General features: G+C 39.1%; 1 protein-coding gene across 1 annotated transcript in view; it reads left to right on the forward strand.

Moving 5' to 3' along the window:
* Positions 1–15,779, forward strand: part of ABLIM2 (actin binding LIM protein family member 2) — a 106,719-nt gene that overhangs the window by 42,886 nt on the left and 48,054 nt on the right. The window contains exons 7-8 of the mRNA XM_031060072.1: positions 12,951–13,038; positions 15,652–15,710. Coding sequence (XP_030915932.1) covers positions 12,951–13,038; positions 15,652–15,710 — 147 coding nt within the window. The remainder of the gene's footprint in view (positions 1–12,950; positions 13,039–15,651; positions 15,711–15,779) is intronic.

The following is a 15,779-nucleotide window of genomic DNA, read 5'->3' on the forward strand; positions in this document are numbered from 1 at the left end:
TCTCCCATGGTGATCAGCCAGGGTTTCCATGGCTCTTTGGAGCTCTGGAAGGGATCACTTAAACAGCCATTGAGTGTGGACCATGGAGAGCAGCTGGGTGAGGAGGCAATGCACACACCTCATTTCAGTGGGAAGCCAGACTAAAAGTCACAGTCTGAGCAAACAGATTTGAAAGGACACAGAGAGAGTGTCCATAGCTAACGTGATTAAGGCATTTGTTGTTTGTGTGTAGCAGATGGGCTTGTTCTAAAGGCTTGGATCTTCTCTCTATCTCTGGTCTTGGTATCAAACTCAATGTCTGTTTGTCAGTAGCAGGCTAATTGATATGTTTGTGTATCTCCTGGTCAGGAGGACAGAGAAAATACAGGGTAGCAATGCCTGTTCTTTGTTGAAGGATGTATTATTAGTGGAATTGTCTGGAATATTGACACATTTTTCAAAACATCAATATTTCTTTTTATCATCTTGAATATTATCTGGAGAAACACAGAAATAATAGGGCAAATTACTCTTAAATTGGGGGGAAATCTTGACAGCAATACTTATTAGGCAGGGGAATGCTCTCTCAAGGGAGCTGCTGGAAACTATCACTTTGAAAGTCTTGTAACAAGATTGGACAAGGCACTGGAAAATCCATGTTAGGGAACAGTACTGCAATGACAAAGGGAGGGACTATATTACTTAATAGGATTTTTTCCATCTCTGATTTCTGTGATAATGTCAGGAGGACAGCTGCTTCCAATGTTATTCTGTGACTAGATTTTATAATATTGTCTCCCTTTCCAACACTTGTTCATTTTAAGTGTTTATTCAGCAGAAAGGAAGGGAGTGTCAACTAGTGTGAGTTACTGATAAGTTACAAAATATGGCTGTTTTTGTAGGTCTTCAGCCAAATGCAATGATGATTTAGTTACCTTAATTCTTCTCTCAGCCCATTTTCTGAGGGACAGATTCATTCAATGTAGTAAATGGACTTAGACACAGGATAGCTTTGTTTATAATTCCTTTCTAGTTTCTTTCTTCCCCTCCAGTCCACCTTGGCTTGCACCCACTCTCCCGGGGAACTTGTACTGGAAAAGCTATAAAAGGGGCTGAGCAGTTCATTTATGGAGATGATAAATTTTATTACTTTTAAAAGCAATAATTTTGCTGTTTTGTTTTGTTTTTTTAAATGCTACCCACCAGTGCATTTGTGGGCAAGATTTGCTTTGTTTGTGATGCCTACAGAACACTCTTAAATGCAAATCAGTCCTCTCCTAGAAGTTGTATTATTTTATCCCTGACCATAGATATTGATTAACCTGCCAACTTAAGTGAGGAGCAGGAAGTTGCAGGAGTTTACTTTTGTAGTTTGACTTGAAATGCACTGTGACTGAAAACCTCTAGGGAGAGAAAGGGTTTACTTCAGTGCTCATGCTGTATCTCTGCTGCCAATCCTGCAATAGTTAGCATCATGCAATAACACACATCTTAAAATAAGAAGCCATTGATTTTTATGACCAGCCATTTCCCTTTAGTCATGTTGCAATCCATTTCTCTGCACTTAGCACTAAAAATATTTTTCTCCTTTTTTCTATTACAAGCAGTAATTTATTAGTTAAAATTTCAGCTTGTGCTAATGAGCATTTCCTAAAAAAACTTAATTGCCTTTTTTCAAAAAATTACTGTATATCTTATGATAATACAGAGCCTTCTTTAAACCCCTTTCATTCAAGAAAACACTTTCCTCATTTTAATGAGTCTTTTAGCTGCATTTTGCTGGGGGAGGCAGAGATGTGTAGTCTGTCTCTTGGTCCTTCCCACATAGCAGGTTGTGTAAAAGGTTTGGAAAGCTGTTGAGGTTCATGACAAAGCTGTGTGACAGCCAATGACTCCTCCTTGTCCTCTCCTGGGAGGCAAGTCTGGGTTTCCTTGACATCTGATACTTGGAAACATCATCTCAATTCCAGCATCTCTCTATTTAAAGTGGTCCACATTAAAAGAGTTAAAAATGCTTTGGATAAGATTGATTTTTAGTTTTTTTGTTTTCCCCTCCAATTGATGAAATATAAGGAGAACTTAGAGTAGTCTTAGTTCCTCTCAACTTTTGTTTTACAAAACAAAGTGAACCCAATTCTCCTCTGGTTGTCAGCTGGTAAAGTCAGCTCCAGGCTTTTCTGGTGATGCTGTGGGTTCCTGACTGGAACCACCTTCTCTCAACATTGTACTCCAGACAATGCCTCAGCTCTGTCTTGTGCAGTGATAGTAATGCCATTTCTAAAGAAAGTGCTTTCCTGGTGTATCCCACACAGGTGTGATTTTCTTCTGTGAATTCTCTAACATTGACAGTCCATGGTGAGATATTGAGACATTACTTTGTGGGGAGGGGTTCTCTTCATCTGCTTTTTCAGCTGGTGCTTTCCTCCATTGTTAGAGGAAGCCTCCTTATCCAAAGATAACCTTCTGGGAATGTTTTAATGGCAAACACAGTATAGGCTGTGAGGGGGTCACATTTGCTTGGATAGGCAACTATGTCCCACCAGTGCCCAAAATACCCCTCAGGGGTATTTTCAGCACTCAGTTTTGTCTACAACTTTCCTGTGATTCACAGCTACATGACTCTGGCATAAATGTGGCTGCTCAAAATCACAGCAGTTGGAGCCATCTTTATGTTTAGTATCTGACATCCTAACACGGCAGCATGGTGCTCAGTTCATGTGGGGGATAAAAGAGTTACCATTTTACTTGTTTACATGTATGTGTAAATGTCTAGAAAAACATAATCAATATATGTTCTTAAAATCTGTTAATCACAACCATATGTTATTTTGAAATAAGGGAACAAATGCAGTGGGCACTAGGCAGGAATGAGACTAGAAATGTCAATAATTTATATGTCAATTAAATGTCATTTATGACAAAGTCACAGAGACTTTCTAATTAAAACATGAATCTTATTTGTCATAGTTTGTGTTTTGCCTTGCCCTAGGGTTGAGCTGATTTTGTTTGCAGCCATATCTACTTTGTAAATTGACTGCCTTTCCCTTTGCAAGAGTCTCAGTATATCAGAGGGACGATACTAATCCTTTAGAGCAGGGAGTGCAAATTTCTGCCTGCAGTGTGGAAGAATGGTTCATTCTGCAATGTCTGTTGCCCTGCTGTTTCATTAACAACAGGACCTACTGATGTGTGAAAGGTGCTTGAGCAGCTTATTACATAGGCATTAACAGTGAAACATGCAATAAAGGCAGCTCTGTCTGTGGGAGTGAAGGGTTCCCTGTGCATGGGCAGCCTCGGGAGGGCTGGCAGAGCAGCAGAAGGATCCAAGTGTCAGTGCTGCCTCCGTTAGAAACTGCTCTCTGCGCTTCTCTCCCTTCAACAGAGAAGAAAGAAAACTGTGGGAAAGACAAATCTAAATAAATCAGCATTAGCTTTTGCAAAAGGAGACCATCCAAGGTAGGAAACGTTAACTAGCCCTTTCAGTGCATAATCTTTGCTGAGATGCAAGGCATTCTGCAGCTTGGGAATGGTCTCTGGTTTGGTGCCACTTGCATTTATCTGGGGCTGCTGGCTTGCAAAGGCAAGTTAATCATCAGCGCATTTATCTGAATTTGGCTGGCTAAGTGTTGACAGTTGACCTAGGCTTTCTGCTTTAAAACAGGCATCATTAAAATACTTTCAGCAAGCAGATAAACAGCAATGCAAATGCTTTTTTCCTTATCTTTTAGCTTTTTCTGTAGCACAGTTATATTGGTCTAGATGAATTTACCTCATCTTTCTACCACTTTCAGTCTTTCCCTTTTTAGCCACCTCTTCTCTCTAGAAATACAGAGCTATGCCTATCTGTCTTTATTGTCTGAACTGCTACAAACTCACAAATTGTTAATTTGTCAGGAGAAAACTATATATTAAGCCAAACTCTTTGCATAGCTTTCACCCTGTAAATAATTTGTTAGGTTTATTGAAGAGCACTGAGTGCCATTTGATGATAGCTTAAGACTTGTATTTTTACTGAAGGAAGGGGTTCTGCAAACTATTTGTGAATAACATAGAAAAGTTTAGGATTTGAGGGAAACTGATTGATAGAGAAGAAAGAATGACTGCTCCAGGTTTTGTGAGGGTTTTTTATTTCTTTTCTCAGCTGCTTATTTGCTTTTCTGTTGAAAATTCCTCCCACATGTGTGGGGAAAGTCCTCAGCAGTGCTGCTGTGCATTTGTGCTTGTGTGGGTTTGTGTTAGTTTCAGTGCACAGTTTGATTTTTGAGCCTGGCAGACTCGTGGTGCCCAATGCCTTTCCTCACACAAAAATGTAGTACCAGTTAACTGTCTCACATTGTCTGAATTGACTGACTGAAGGATCAAAGGGGTGATTCCTGTAGTCACCCTGATCCTGCTGAGCCTCAGACCCCAGCAGCACAGTCTGCAGCTGCCCTGCCTCCCTAAACCGTGTGTCACTGTGGTGATGCATTAACATCCAGTGCCTTTTGCCATTTGGGTGTTCTTACAGTGTGAAACACTGCACCTCATGGATGGCTTCAGTCCCTCATCCAATTATTTTGTGTATTCCTTCATCCCTGGTGGTCCTCTGACCCACATCAGGGGAATGCTGCTGTTGCACAGCTCTGCAAAGCCCCAGAGCTCCCTTGCCCTGTCAGCAGCCCAAGCCCTGCCTCCAGCTCTGTCCTGTAACCATGGCAGTGCTGCAGCACTGACTGCACTCAGTGACAGTTGCCTTTGTTGATAAAGTATCTCCAGGATGCTCTGGCCCATGTGAAAACAGTTCAACATGTCAGCTAAGTGCAGGAGAGCAGCCTGTGACTCATTTCTTGTAGCTTTAAGATTTTTTTCATCCTATTAACCTTCAGCATTTTTTGTGCTTTTACAAGTTTCTTTTCCCTCCCCAAAGAAAGAAATTCTCAATGGTACATTGAACTGGAAATATGTCTGAAAGTAGAAACTTCCAACTTTCAGGAAAGATTATTAATGTCAGTTCTGCATGTGACAGCAGCATTTCCACTCCCAGGTAAATCTAGTGATCCAGAACAGCAGTCCTTACTCAGGCACAGAATGAGACAGCTTCTGTTCTTAGATGTTTACAGCCCAGATCACCACATTCAGCTTGAAAAGAGCTGTGCTGGCTTCTTCTGATAACTTGGATTGTTTCTCCAGGGCTGTTCAGTGTTGGTTGAGCTTCATTCTTCCCATCTGCAATGGGTGTGCTAAATACACAGCTGCAAAGTTGAAAATTAAGGGGAATATGTCTGCAAGTCATCTCTCTCCTTCTCCACTCCCTCTCTCCTATCGAGAGTTGGCATAAGTGAGGGCCAGCTGCAGCTTTTCTTGGCCCCTAGGTGGGTTTTAAGGAGTGGGAAAGGAAAGTGGAAAAGGAGATTTGTTGAGCAGATGGAAAACAGAAGCCTCTTCCAGTCTCAGTGGGTGGCAAGAAAAATTGCAAAGCTGAGAAGAAAAAGACAAAAGAGACAGATCACTCACTCCATAACAGAAACAACTGAGTGCAAAATCAGTGGTTTTAGGTATGACAGACCATTTTGATTTACAAGAACATTTACCAAATTCTGTATTAAAAGGTTCACTATTGTCCTTTTCCAGATTTTATCTGATTTTGGAAGGGCTGAATTTCCTCCTGAGCCAGAGCTTGTTTGGAGATGTCAAAGAATGAGATTACAGTTGTAATAGTGCTAGTTTTCCTTCTATTATTTTTTTTTCTCAATTATCCTCTTTATGGTTTTTCAATTACTTCTATTTTATTTTCTCCCACAACCATTAGAAACTTCTTCTGTGAGTCTGGTTTTATAGTAAGTTGTTATCATTCTGAGATAAATGTTCTTGTTGATTTGATTTACACCTTATACCTGGAAGAATAAGGAGTGTGTGGGAAGCAATTAAAATGACTCAAATGTGGGAGGGAATTCTCAAGGCTCTGCGAAGCACAGCAGGATGAGCCAGAACCAAGACAACATGAAATAACTGTACATGTGAGATTGTTAAAGCTGTAGGTAATACTGCAGGTGTGTGTAATGAACATTTCCTGTGACTGTTTCTTGGCATCCAGTAGCATGATAAATGAATCCAGTATGGAGAAGATGAGGAGAATGATTGATATTGAACATTACACTGCATTTACAGTGGTGTAAATCCTGATGAAAATGGTTCATTTGCCCTGGCAGACTGTTGAAGTGAGTCAGTGGTGAGTCAGGTCCACTGTGACTAAGAGAATTAGTGAGAGTTGTTCTCCACAGAATTCTGTCTTTAACTTCCAGCTCTCACACTTTTTTCTGCGCAACACTGTTGTATGACATAAACAATAGACGTTTTGCCAAATACCTCTGCCTTTACAATGTCCCTTCAAACCCAGTAGATGATATGACAGCTGTTTACTAACTTCACCATTACTGTGTACAACTATTACTGAGTAATTCTTCGAGTCCTTCTGTTCATATGCAAAACTCTGGCTTTGCTAGAAATGTGAGTGGAGGTTTTGTGTGATTCCACTTAAATTTTCCACTGTTAGCTGAGCAGAGTGTTATATTCCAAGCACAAAGGGTATTTTCTGAATAGCATCACTCTAATTTGAATATACCCCTTAGAATTCAGTTTATGGAAGCCAGTATAGTTCTTGTAATATGCCTCAAGGTGGGTGCAGTGGCAGAGTTATCAGAGTGTGCATTCATTGATAACACTTGATGGTGCAGTGCTGTGCACCTTCTTCGTGGTACTCCTGGGAGAAAGACAGGACAAACATCTGAGCCCTAGATTTTACACAGCCTTTTGGATTAAATGCACATTTTGCATTCAATGTGGGTTGAAGCACTGGCCAAGAGCAGGAGGGTTGTGTTAACATGTGGGAATAAGCAAGAGCAGCCCCTGATTGGGTTTGCCTAATTGACTTGATAGAAAAATGTTCTAAGCCAGTTCTGTGCTGTTGAGTCAGAGAGTTATTAGTTATCTAATGTTGTTCTGGGAGCAGGAATTAAAACCTTATCTCAGCCAAAGTCAGAGAACTACATTTACTTACAGAAATTGGAAATTTGCCTTTATGAATCAATGCAGTGACTGATTGAGCTATTTAACAATAAAATGCTGTATCTCATTCAAAAACTTTATTAACTTTCACAAAGATAAATATATGGAGTTCCTTTTTATACCTGTGCTTCATTATCAGTTTTCTGTACATTCCTGGCACCTAAGAAAAAGCACAATTCATTCACATAATGGCCTAATACCTTAGTAAAAATAATCATTTGGGGAATGAATGAAGAAGTATAAGCAGGATGAATTAAACAGCCATTAAAGGAGTTCAGTGATTTTCCACCTTTTTTATGTATATACTCTGAAAAAAAATATTCCCAGTGAAAGTACATGCTCCTCAATGTTGAGTTTAAAATGATAGATAGTGAAGCAAGTATGAAATGATAGATAGTGGGAGCAGAACAGTGCCAGCAGATTTTAAGCAAGTCTTCCACAGAGTGTGAGAACTAGCAATGTGATTTTGGTGGAGGACAACCATGATAGTTGAGGGCTTGGAGCACATATCCTGAGGAGATGCTCAGGGAGCTGAACTTGTTCAGCCTAAAAAAGTGATGGCTTTAATGGGATCTAACTGTGCTGTTCCCATGCCTATGAGGAGGCCCTTGAATATGTGGAGACAAGCACCTTACTGAGGCACATGGCGGGAGGGCAGGAGACAACTGTCATAAATTTAAAGCAGAAAGGTTCTGACTGGATAAAAGGGCAAAAAAATCACTATGAATAACTAAGAATAACTAATGTCTGTTGGAGCAGTATTCTCAGAGGTTGTGCCATGTCCATCCTTGAAGATTTTCAGTATTCACCTGAAAAAAATCCTGGGCAGACTGATCTGAATTGAGTATCAACCCTGCTTTGAGCAGGAGGTTGGATTAGATGAACTACTCTATCATTCTTTGATTACTTGCACACTTCCTGGCTTTAAACTGAATTATATTTCTGTTGCCTGTACTATGAAGTTTACCTGAAGGAATATCAGTGTCCTTTAATGAAAAATGGGAATGTCCATATGAATGTGCATTAGTCAGGAAATGGAGACAAAATCTACAAAAGAGAATAATTTATTTCGTAATCAAAGTATTACACTTTCACCCATCCCTGCATTGCCTAAGTATTTTTACCCTTCCCATCCCATACAAACAGTAGCTTCCCTCCACTTAAAAAAGCAACAGAATTCAAGTCATATGTCTTCTATAAGATGTTTAATGCTTCATTTCAGGTTGAGAAGCTGCTTGATGGGAAGGTTCTTGGCTGTCAGTGGTTTTGTGCTTTATTGTGTTTCCCTTTGCTTGGACAGGTGGTTGTCTGGTGATGACACAACTCTCCAACAAATTTGTTCCATGTGAAAGGCTTTTAACTAAGAATGCTTTATACCAGTCTTCTGAGGGCTTTGTTTGTGGGTCAGGCACCTGGACCATGCCTTGGCATAACCATCAGCTCAGTGTTTTGTAGGCTGTTTTTCATTATTTCTATTCAGGGTAGGGTACAGTTAGGACTTGACTTGGGGATTTTAGAATATGATGTTGGCAGGATATGGATCTACTTCAATAGACAACACTTAGTGGTAATGAGGAACTATTATAGCAACTATATTGTATTATACACTCAAAATGGAAAATATGCTTTGATATGATTGAATCATTGCAGCAATCTAACCTTTTGTCACTTCTACAAACTCTTTACTCCCTGCAATAAAAGATGTCAATTACCCCTATGCACTCTGATAAGACAGATTTTTTTTTAATTGTTATTATTTTTCATTTTTACAGGAAGAAGTTTGCTGATAGCTTTTAATTCTCGGGAAAAGAATCAGATAATGAAGTTTATCTAGTATATGAACCGATTTTTTGTACTTTCTATCTCCCCTGTACTAATTACTTCATTGAGTAATGCAATGAGGTTGTACTTAGACTTCAGTGATGAATCAGACATCAGAAATTTTGAGTCTTCCTTCCAGGTCTCAGCTCTGAGCTTTAGGCTGCTCAGTTTCTCATGTGTCAATCCGTAAGCAATTGTCGCTCATCAGCTGCAGTAAAAAATTGTATCAATCACACTTCTAGAAACAGCATGAGACATCAGACAAGCAATGTCATTGTGGTAGAGTTACAGTTATTGTGCATATCATCTTTTATATATTCTACCACTTCATCACTTATGCAGCCATAGCCAGAAAATGAGCAGAGATTTTTGCTGAGCTGTCTGCAGTAATGCAATATACTTTTCCTGAGTGATGACAGCTAATTTAAAACTCAAACTTAACTAGTTAAGGCTATTCCTTTTGGCATGAACTGCTCTAGTTTTGCTAGAGCTGCATGTTTTCCAGGCCTGGTGATCATACTGTTCTGAAGATTTTTGAGTAACACCCCTTACTGTCTCCAAATTGTGCTTTGAACGATGCACTTTGCATTTGCCACATTAGCTTAATTCTTGTTTTACTCAGTTCAAGCCCTCAAGTTATGAGAAATGAGAAAAGGTGGTTGTATGTACTTCTGGTCTTGCTTTAAGTGAAGCATGGGTTTGTCTGTCAATGTGCTGTGGGACAGGTTGCAACACTGAGATGGTCCCTGTGCTCAGGGCAAGGGCTGCAGGAGGTCTGTGTTGATCAGTCCAGATCAATATCATTCCTCAAGTTGCTCAGTCTCCTTCTCTGCAGAGGAGACTTCACATTCAAAGGGGTCTCTTATACCTGAAGGGAAAGAGGTAACTCATAATGCTTTGTCTCAGGGTGTTGAGGGCTGTTTTGACTCCATTTAAATTGCAGACTGAGAGTGCAGCTTGGTGGTTGTGGGAAGTTGGTTCATGGTCAGTTGAAGAAAAATTAAACTGTTGGTAATGTTCTATGTTGCTAAGAATACACTTTGCTATTCAGGTTTGAGGTAATCTCAGCTGAAAATTAATCTTCAAATTGATCTTCACAATAATACTATCTTCACATCTGGATTCCTGGGCACAAAGACCTGGTGCAGTCTTGAAGCAAATGTAGGATATTGAGGAGGTTTTCTAGAAACCATCACTTGAACTGTAAGAGATGTCTCAGTGATGAATGTTGCTTCTTCTGTGCTCTGAGTGTGTTGGTGTTTTATTAAACACTGAGACAACAATCTGTCAAACTAAGCTTTCAAACTGTGCGAGGAAGAAGTAACCATATGGTTAGGAGTTTGTTTGCTGCATTGAACTACCTCACATTAATATAAGGAAGAAGAGAAAAAATGACGAGGCCTTTGTTACAACTAAACCAAAAGTATGCAATATTTGCTGCCCTAAGCTTATAAAATAGCTGGGTTCTGCTGGAACCAGTTGTTCATCTGTGAGACCAAGCCCCTGAAACTGAAGAGACAGGGGCACTGGTGAAAGCCTCCTTGGCATTTACCCCAGGGACTCCATGATTCAGATTCAGGTCCTAGGTTTCAATATAATTTATGATATCTAATCAGGATAGCTACATATACATATCAATAAATAGTGTTAGTTAATTCCTGCATCAGCTGCCCAGCCTCAGGGTCGGCTAGCACCTCTCATTTAGAAATACGGTGTGGTCTTTTTCAAATACTTCCAAGTGTTGAAGTGTCTGCTGTGTCTTGTCTTCTGTGCTTTGATTAGAAGAAGGACCAAAAAAAAAAATTAAAAGGGGCTACAAAAGTTGCTGTCAGCACTTACACTTATATGAAATTTTTTGAGTTTGTGCCATTTTAATTCAGAGATACTTATGCAAAATCCATTGAAGTTCTTCTGGTGTGATCATCAGCAAAAGAATCACTGTACTGTCCTCCCCTAATTTTTCTGTTACAGTTGTGTCTATGTCATCAAAGAGGTCTTTCTGTGCCATTCTATACCCAGTTGATATTACTGACTATGCAAGTGAGTTCACTAAGTGAATTAAAATTATATATTTGGTTGTTGTGTTAAATTTAGGGAAATAGACTTTGCTCTGTGGTGCATCCAGGTTATTTGAGAATCTGTCCTGGCAGTTTATTTTAGCAAAGAAGTAATTTAATTCTCTTCGAGAATGTTAGCTTGGGAATTGTATCATCTGTGCTAAATCAGTTGAGTTATTGAGGTTATGCATTCCATTAGCAATGCTTGTGCACTTCCAAGGGAAATTGTATTTCTTTTCAATTTGATATGCCACACATAGGTTTGCCTGGTGATAATTAAATACTCTTCTGTGCTTTAACACCTGCACTAGGGCAAGCAATTTTAAACCAGAAGTTTAAGCTCAGTGCTGATACTTTGTGGTCTGGTACTTTAAAGGTGTTATCAAAGATAGTAGTGACCATCTTCCATGTCTAAAATTGCAAAAATCACTCTGAAATCTGCACGAATTATAACATAAAAAGAATGAGCTGGAGCAGAGCTGTTTTCAAAATGGCAATTCTGATGTGATGTGTTGCTCTTTATTGCCAACCTGAAATGCTACAGCAGGTTTTCAGGAGCGAATCAAGTTAACATTGATGAAGTGGAACCAGAGATTCTTTAACCTAGATTTACTGCATTCCTGTGATTGGTACTGTGAATGGCAAAATAGCCCCCCCATACAGATTACATTCTTTAATGTAAATGCTTCTTAAAGCTTTGAAATTCAGTGAATATGAGTTAGAAAAGTCACCTTCATAGTAACAGGGCTAAATTTCTAGATTGACAGAGGGGAATTTGCAGTGTGAGAGCCTGTTTACATGCTGAAGGCAGTGGGGCAGTAGTTGACAGTACTTTCTTAAAGGCATCCACAATCCTAGTAGCACTTCCAATGTTTTTCAGGTAAGCAGGTTATGAGACATCCTACATGGACCAAAATTTGCATTTTTTTAACTTCCGGAGAATTTCTACAAAAATCAGGCTTAGCTTAATCTAAAGTTAAACCTAGTTTATTTTAGCTCTAAGCTGTAGAGTTACTTGATCTCCTGGCTTTTGTTCCTAGTGGAGATGGCATTGACCTTAAGCCATTTAAACCATGGATAATTCTGTTTAGCATGAAGGAGTGTGGGGTCAAAGAGGAGAAAGGAGATGCCAAGATCTGGCTTTCAGTTCCTTAGGGATTTTGAAGAGTGAGGAGTGCTGGGAGCACGTGCAAGAGCTGTCTTTGGGACTTTGAACTCTGTTTTGTGAGTGACATCTGAAAGATGGAATGGGAGTGCAGTTTGAGGGACTGGCCCATGTTCACACAGCAGAGGGCAACTCCATGAGTGCTGTTATTGTCACTGGCTCAAGCCAATGTTGCAGGTAATTGAGAATTTAAATATATGAAAATTAGTAAGTTACTGAGCAGTTCTGAGCAAATTGAGGGCTCAGTCCTGTTGTCATTCCATTCAATGAAAACAGTGGTATTAAATTATGTGAATTAATCTCTGAACAGATGGCAAAATTCTTGGCCTGTCCATATGAGAGTGTGGGTGCACAGTACCCAAAGGTGCCTGCTCTGGACTTACTGGTCTACAGGCAGCTACACTCATTCCTCATGGAACTCTTTTGTACATTTTACCTGCAAGACACTTTCAAAGCAGCTGCAAACATTCTTTGCACAGAATGGTTTTTGCTGAGCATTAAGATTATGTATTCAGTTGATCCGTGATGAACATATGAGTTGCGAATCTGTGCTCAAGGTTACGGCCTCCCAAATTCCTCATGCAGGTAAGTCCTAAGCTACTCTGCAGTTGGTTTACAGGGAAAATGTGTTCATTGCATAAATTTGTTTCTGTCCTTTAAATTCAGAGACTTCAATTTTGCACATGAACATTTTGGCTTTGTGTAGGCAAGACCATAATTACATTTTAAAGCATGAATTGTCTAGAATGACAAATCAGCATTGTGGTTGTAGGAGACTGTTGAACTAATTGTCATTAACTAATTAAATTATTCATATTCAAGAGAATGAAAGAAAAACTGCAAAATTGATCAATATTAATCATCTGTACTTTCTTTCTGAGCAGGCAGGAGAGAAGCATTATCACCCAACCTGCGCACGATGTGTCAGGTGCAATCAGATGTTTGCAGAAGGAGAAGAAATGTATCTTCAAGGTAAACCAAACAAACAAAGAATTAAACAGTTATATTTGGCTCTCTTTCCCACACCTGCTTGCCCACACCATAGGCTTGCACAGGAGAAATTCAGTGTTACAGAAGGACTTGTGCAATAAAGTATGCAATGGGAAAAAAAGTCATTTGACATAAATATGAGCTGAAATCCTTCACATGTAGCAACTTCTAGCTCTACTAAGCTGATCAAAGCAAACTGCTTACACAGTTAAATACAGGGGAAAACGCCAGAGAAAATAAAGGCCTTTGTATGTGTCTTTGACTGGCAGTATCTTTTCAAAGGAAAACAGAAAAGAGAAACTCAGTAGGATGTGGGAACTGTATGGCTGGTGTATTATCCTAAGATCACATACCTGCCCAGATCTGTGTTTACAACTTCTCAATTGTCCATGGTTTTCTAGAAGTGTACTTGGAAATTTTTCCTTAAGCTGGAAAAGTTAGACTTTATTTAGAACACAGCAGTGGTCTCAGTAAGATCTAGTTATGGTTTAGTATTTTATTTTTAATGACAATTTTATTGTCACTCTGGTTTGCACAAGAACAAGCTCGTTAGAGGACATAGTGATACTTGTCTGTGCTCATGAATTTTCCCTCAGGAGCCAGAAAATGCTGCAGTTATTCCACTTGAAAAGGATCTTAGCTGTGCTAAAACCCCATAATTAATCAATGCTTTAAAAAAGTACATCAAACTACAAATTTGTTTCTAGATTTCAAACCTTCTGAAACTTGTTTGCAAGTCCGTCTTCTTTTTAAGTTCCGTTTGTTGTAAGGGCAGATATTTGTTAGGTTTTGTTCTGATTATTACTTCAAATAATAGCAAGGTATGCTCAGGTTCTCTTAATTTGGATCTATTTTACTGTATTTTCTGATGTATGGAATGTTTACACCAGCTTACTGTCATACCCTTTTTGTCTTCACAAGGAGAGCAGTTTCCATCAGAAGCTGGTGTTAACACCAGGAAAGATTTATAATTTGGACTGCCTAACCTGTTAAATAATAAAAAATGTTGGAGCCCAGGGTTTTATAATGTGTTCTTCATCCTCTTAATGAACTACTGTAAAGTTTTAGGTGTTGCATGTTCCTTAGCAGAAATCTTCAGTGGTCATCCAACAGACAGCTTTTGGGTAAAAGGAGTTTTTTTTATTCAGTGTGAAAAAGTTTCCCAGACAGTGTTGCTTGGCTATAGACAGGAGTAGGTAAAAAGAAAAAAATCATCTAAATACTTCTTAAATCCATTGGGATAATTTGAAGCAATTTATGGGACAAATGAGGTAAGCTCAAATCCACTTGTAAGTGGAAGAGAACTTAGCATTAAATTTAAAGGTGCTATAAAAATGTTTCTTAGTCGTTCAGTAACAAAAAATCCCAGTAATTTATCTGGTCTGTTCTTATAGGTACTCTTTTACTGCAAGAATCTGGGTTCATCTGAGTTATTTTTGTGAAATAAATTCTAATGATCTCCATCTGTCTTCTGGGAAATAGACTCTGCTTCTATCTTGTTTCCAAAATCCACTAGTTAGAAAACTATCAAACTGCTGTGAAAACAAAGCATTTCCAATAACTCTTCTTGATACTCCCCACCCAGTACAAACATTAAGTATTTATTATGCAGAGGTTCTCAGATTCCAGTTTAGTCAGGCAGAAGTTGTAGTGCACTCACATTGTTTACCTCTGGAGCTTTAATCTGTGGCGTGTCTGAGCTCAGACTGGCAAAAACATAAAGGTTTCTTCTTGCTATTAAGACTTGCAAATAACTATTTTATTTTATATCATTATGCACATTCCACTTCTACTGAACACTATTTCAAACATCATGTTCAACTCTTTGAAAAATTGTGACTAGTGCAAAACTATTCAAGTTTCTGTCTCACACTCATTGTTTACTTACATCTTGTCAAGATCCTCATTTCAATACCTGTATGCAAGAGAGAATTGGTTCATTTGGTATCTCCTGCTTCCTCCAAGATGGACATTCCCCTGAGTTTATGCAGTTCCTTGGTAGCTGACTTAGAAGAGACAAACATGTGGGAAGGGCAAGTTTGGAACAGTGAATAAATGATAGACAGACTGGATTTTCAGCCAGGGTTACATGGCACAATGCTGTGTACAATTCCATCCCACCATGGCATGCTGTGTATGAGCCAAGCCTGACTACTACAAGAATATGTATTACAGGAGTGTCGGAAATTCTAATTATATGTAAGGAAAAAAGTTACCATGAAACAGAGGCAAAGCCCAGCTGGACACAGCCCTGCCTGCTGTAATGGGACCTCCCTGAGCAGGAGGTTGGACTGGTGGGGCCCCAGAGATCCCATATCACACTCCTTAGGACTCAGATTTTGATGTTGATCTGCCATATTGAGGTGCATCATTCTGAAATAGTAGCATTCTGAAATCTTATAAATGTCTGTGATGAGGCTCACTGGGATTGAGAGGCTTTGACTTCTGAAGGTATCCTGCACTAGCAGGGTAATTAGTCATCAACCTACATCTTATAAAACCTTATAGGAGGGTTTAATAAGGTTCTTCTTTTGAACTTTTTAAGGGTTCTTATTGTGGAACTGAATTAAGCAGAAATTTAAATTTACTTTACAGGAACGTCCATTTGGCATCCAGCTTGTAGACAGGCTGCAAAGGCTGAAGAAAAAAACAAGGTAAAAAAACCTGTATTTTTTACCCAGTGTTATTTGATTGCCATATTATTCTCTATCCTTTTTTTTTTT

This window comes from Geospiza fortis, unplaced genomic scaffold, assembly GCF_000277835.1.
Source record: "Geospiza fortis unplaced genomic scaffold, GeoFor_1.0 scaffold147, whole genome shotgun sequence".
NCBI lineage: Eukaryota > Metazoa > Chordata > Aves > Passeriformes > Thraupidae > Geospiza > Geospiza fortis.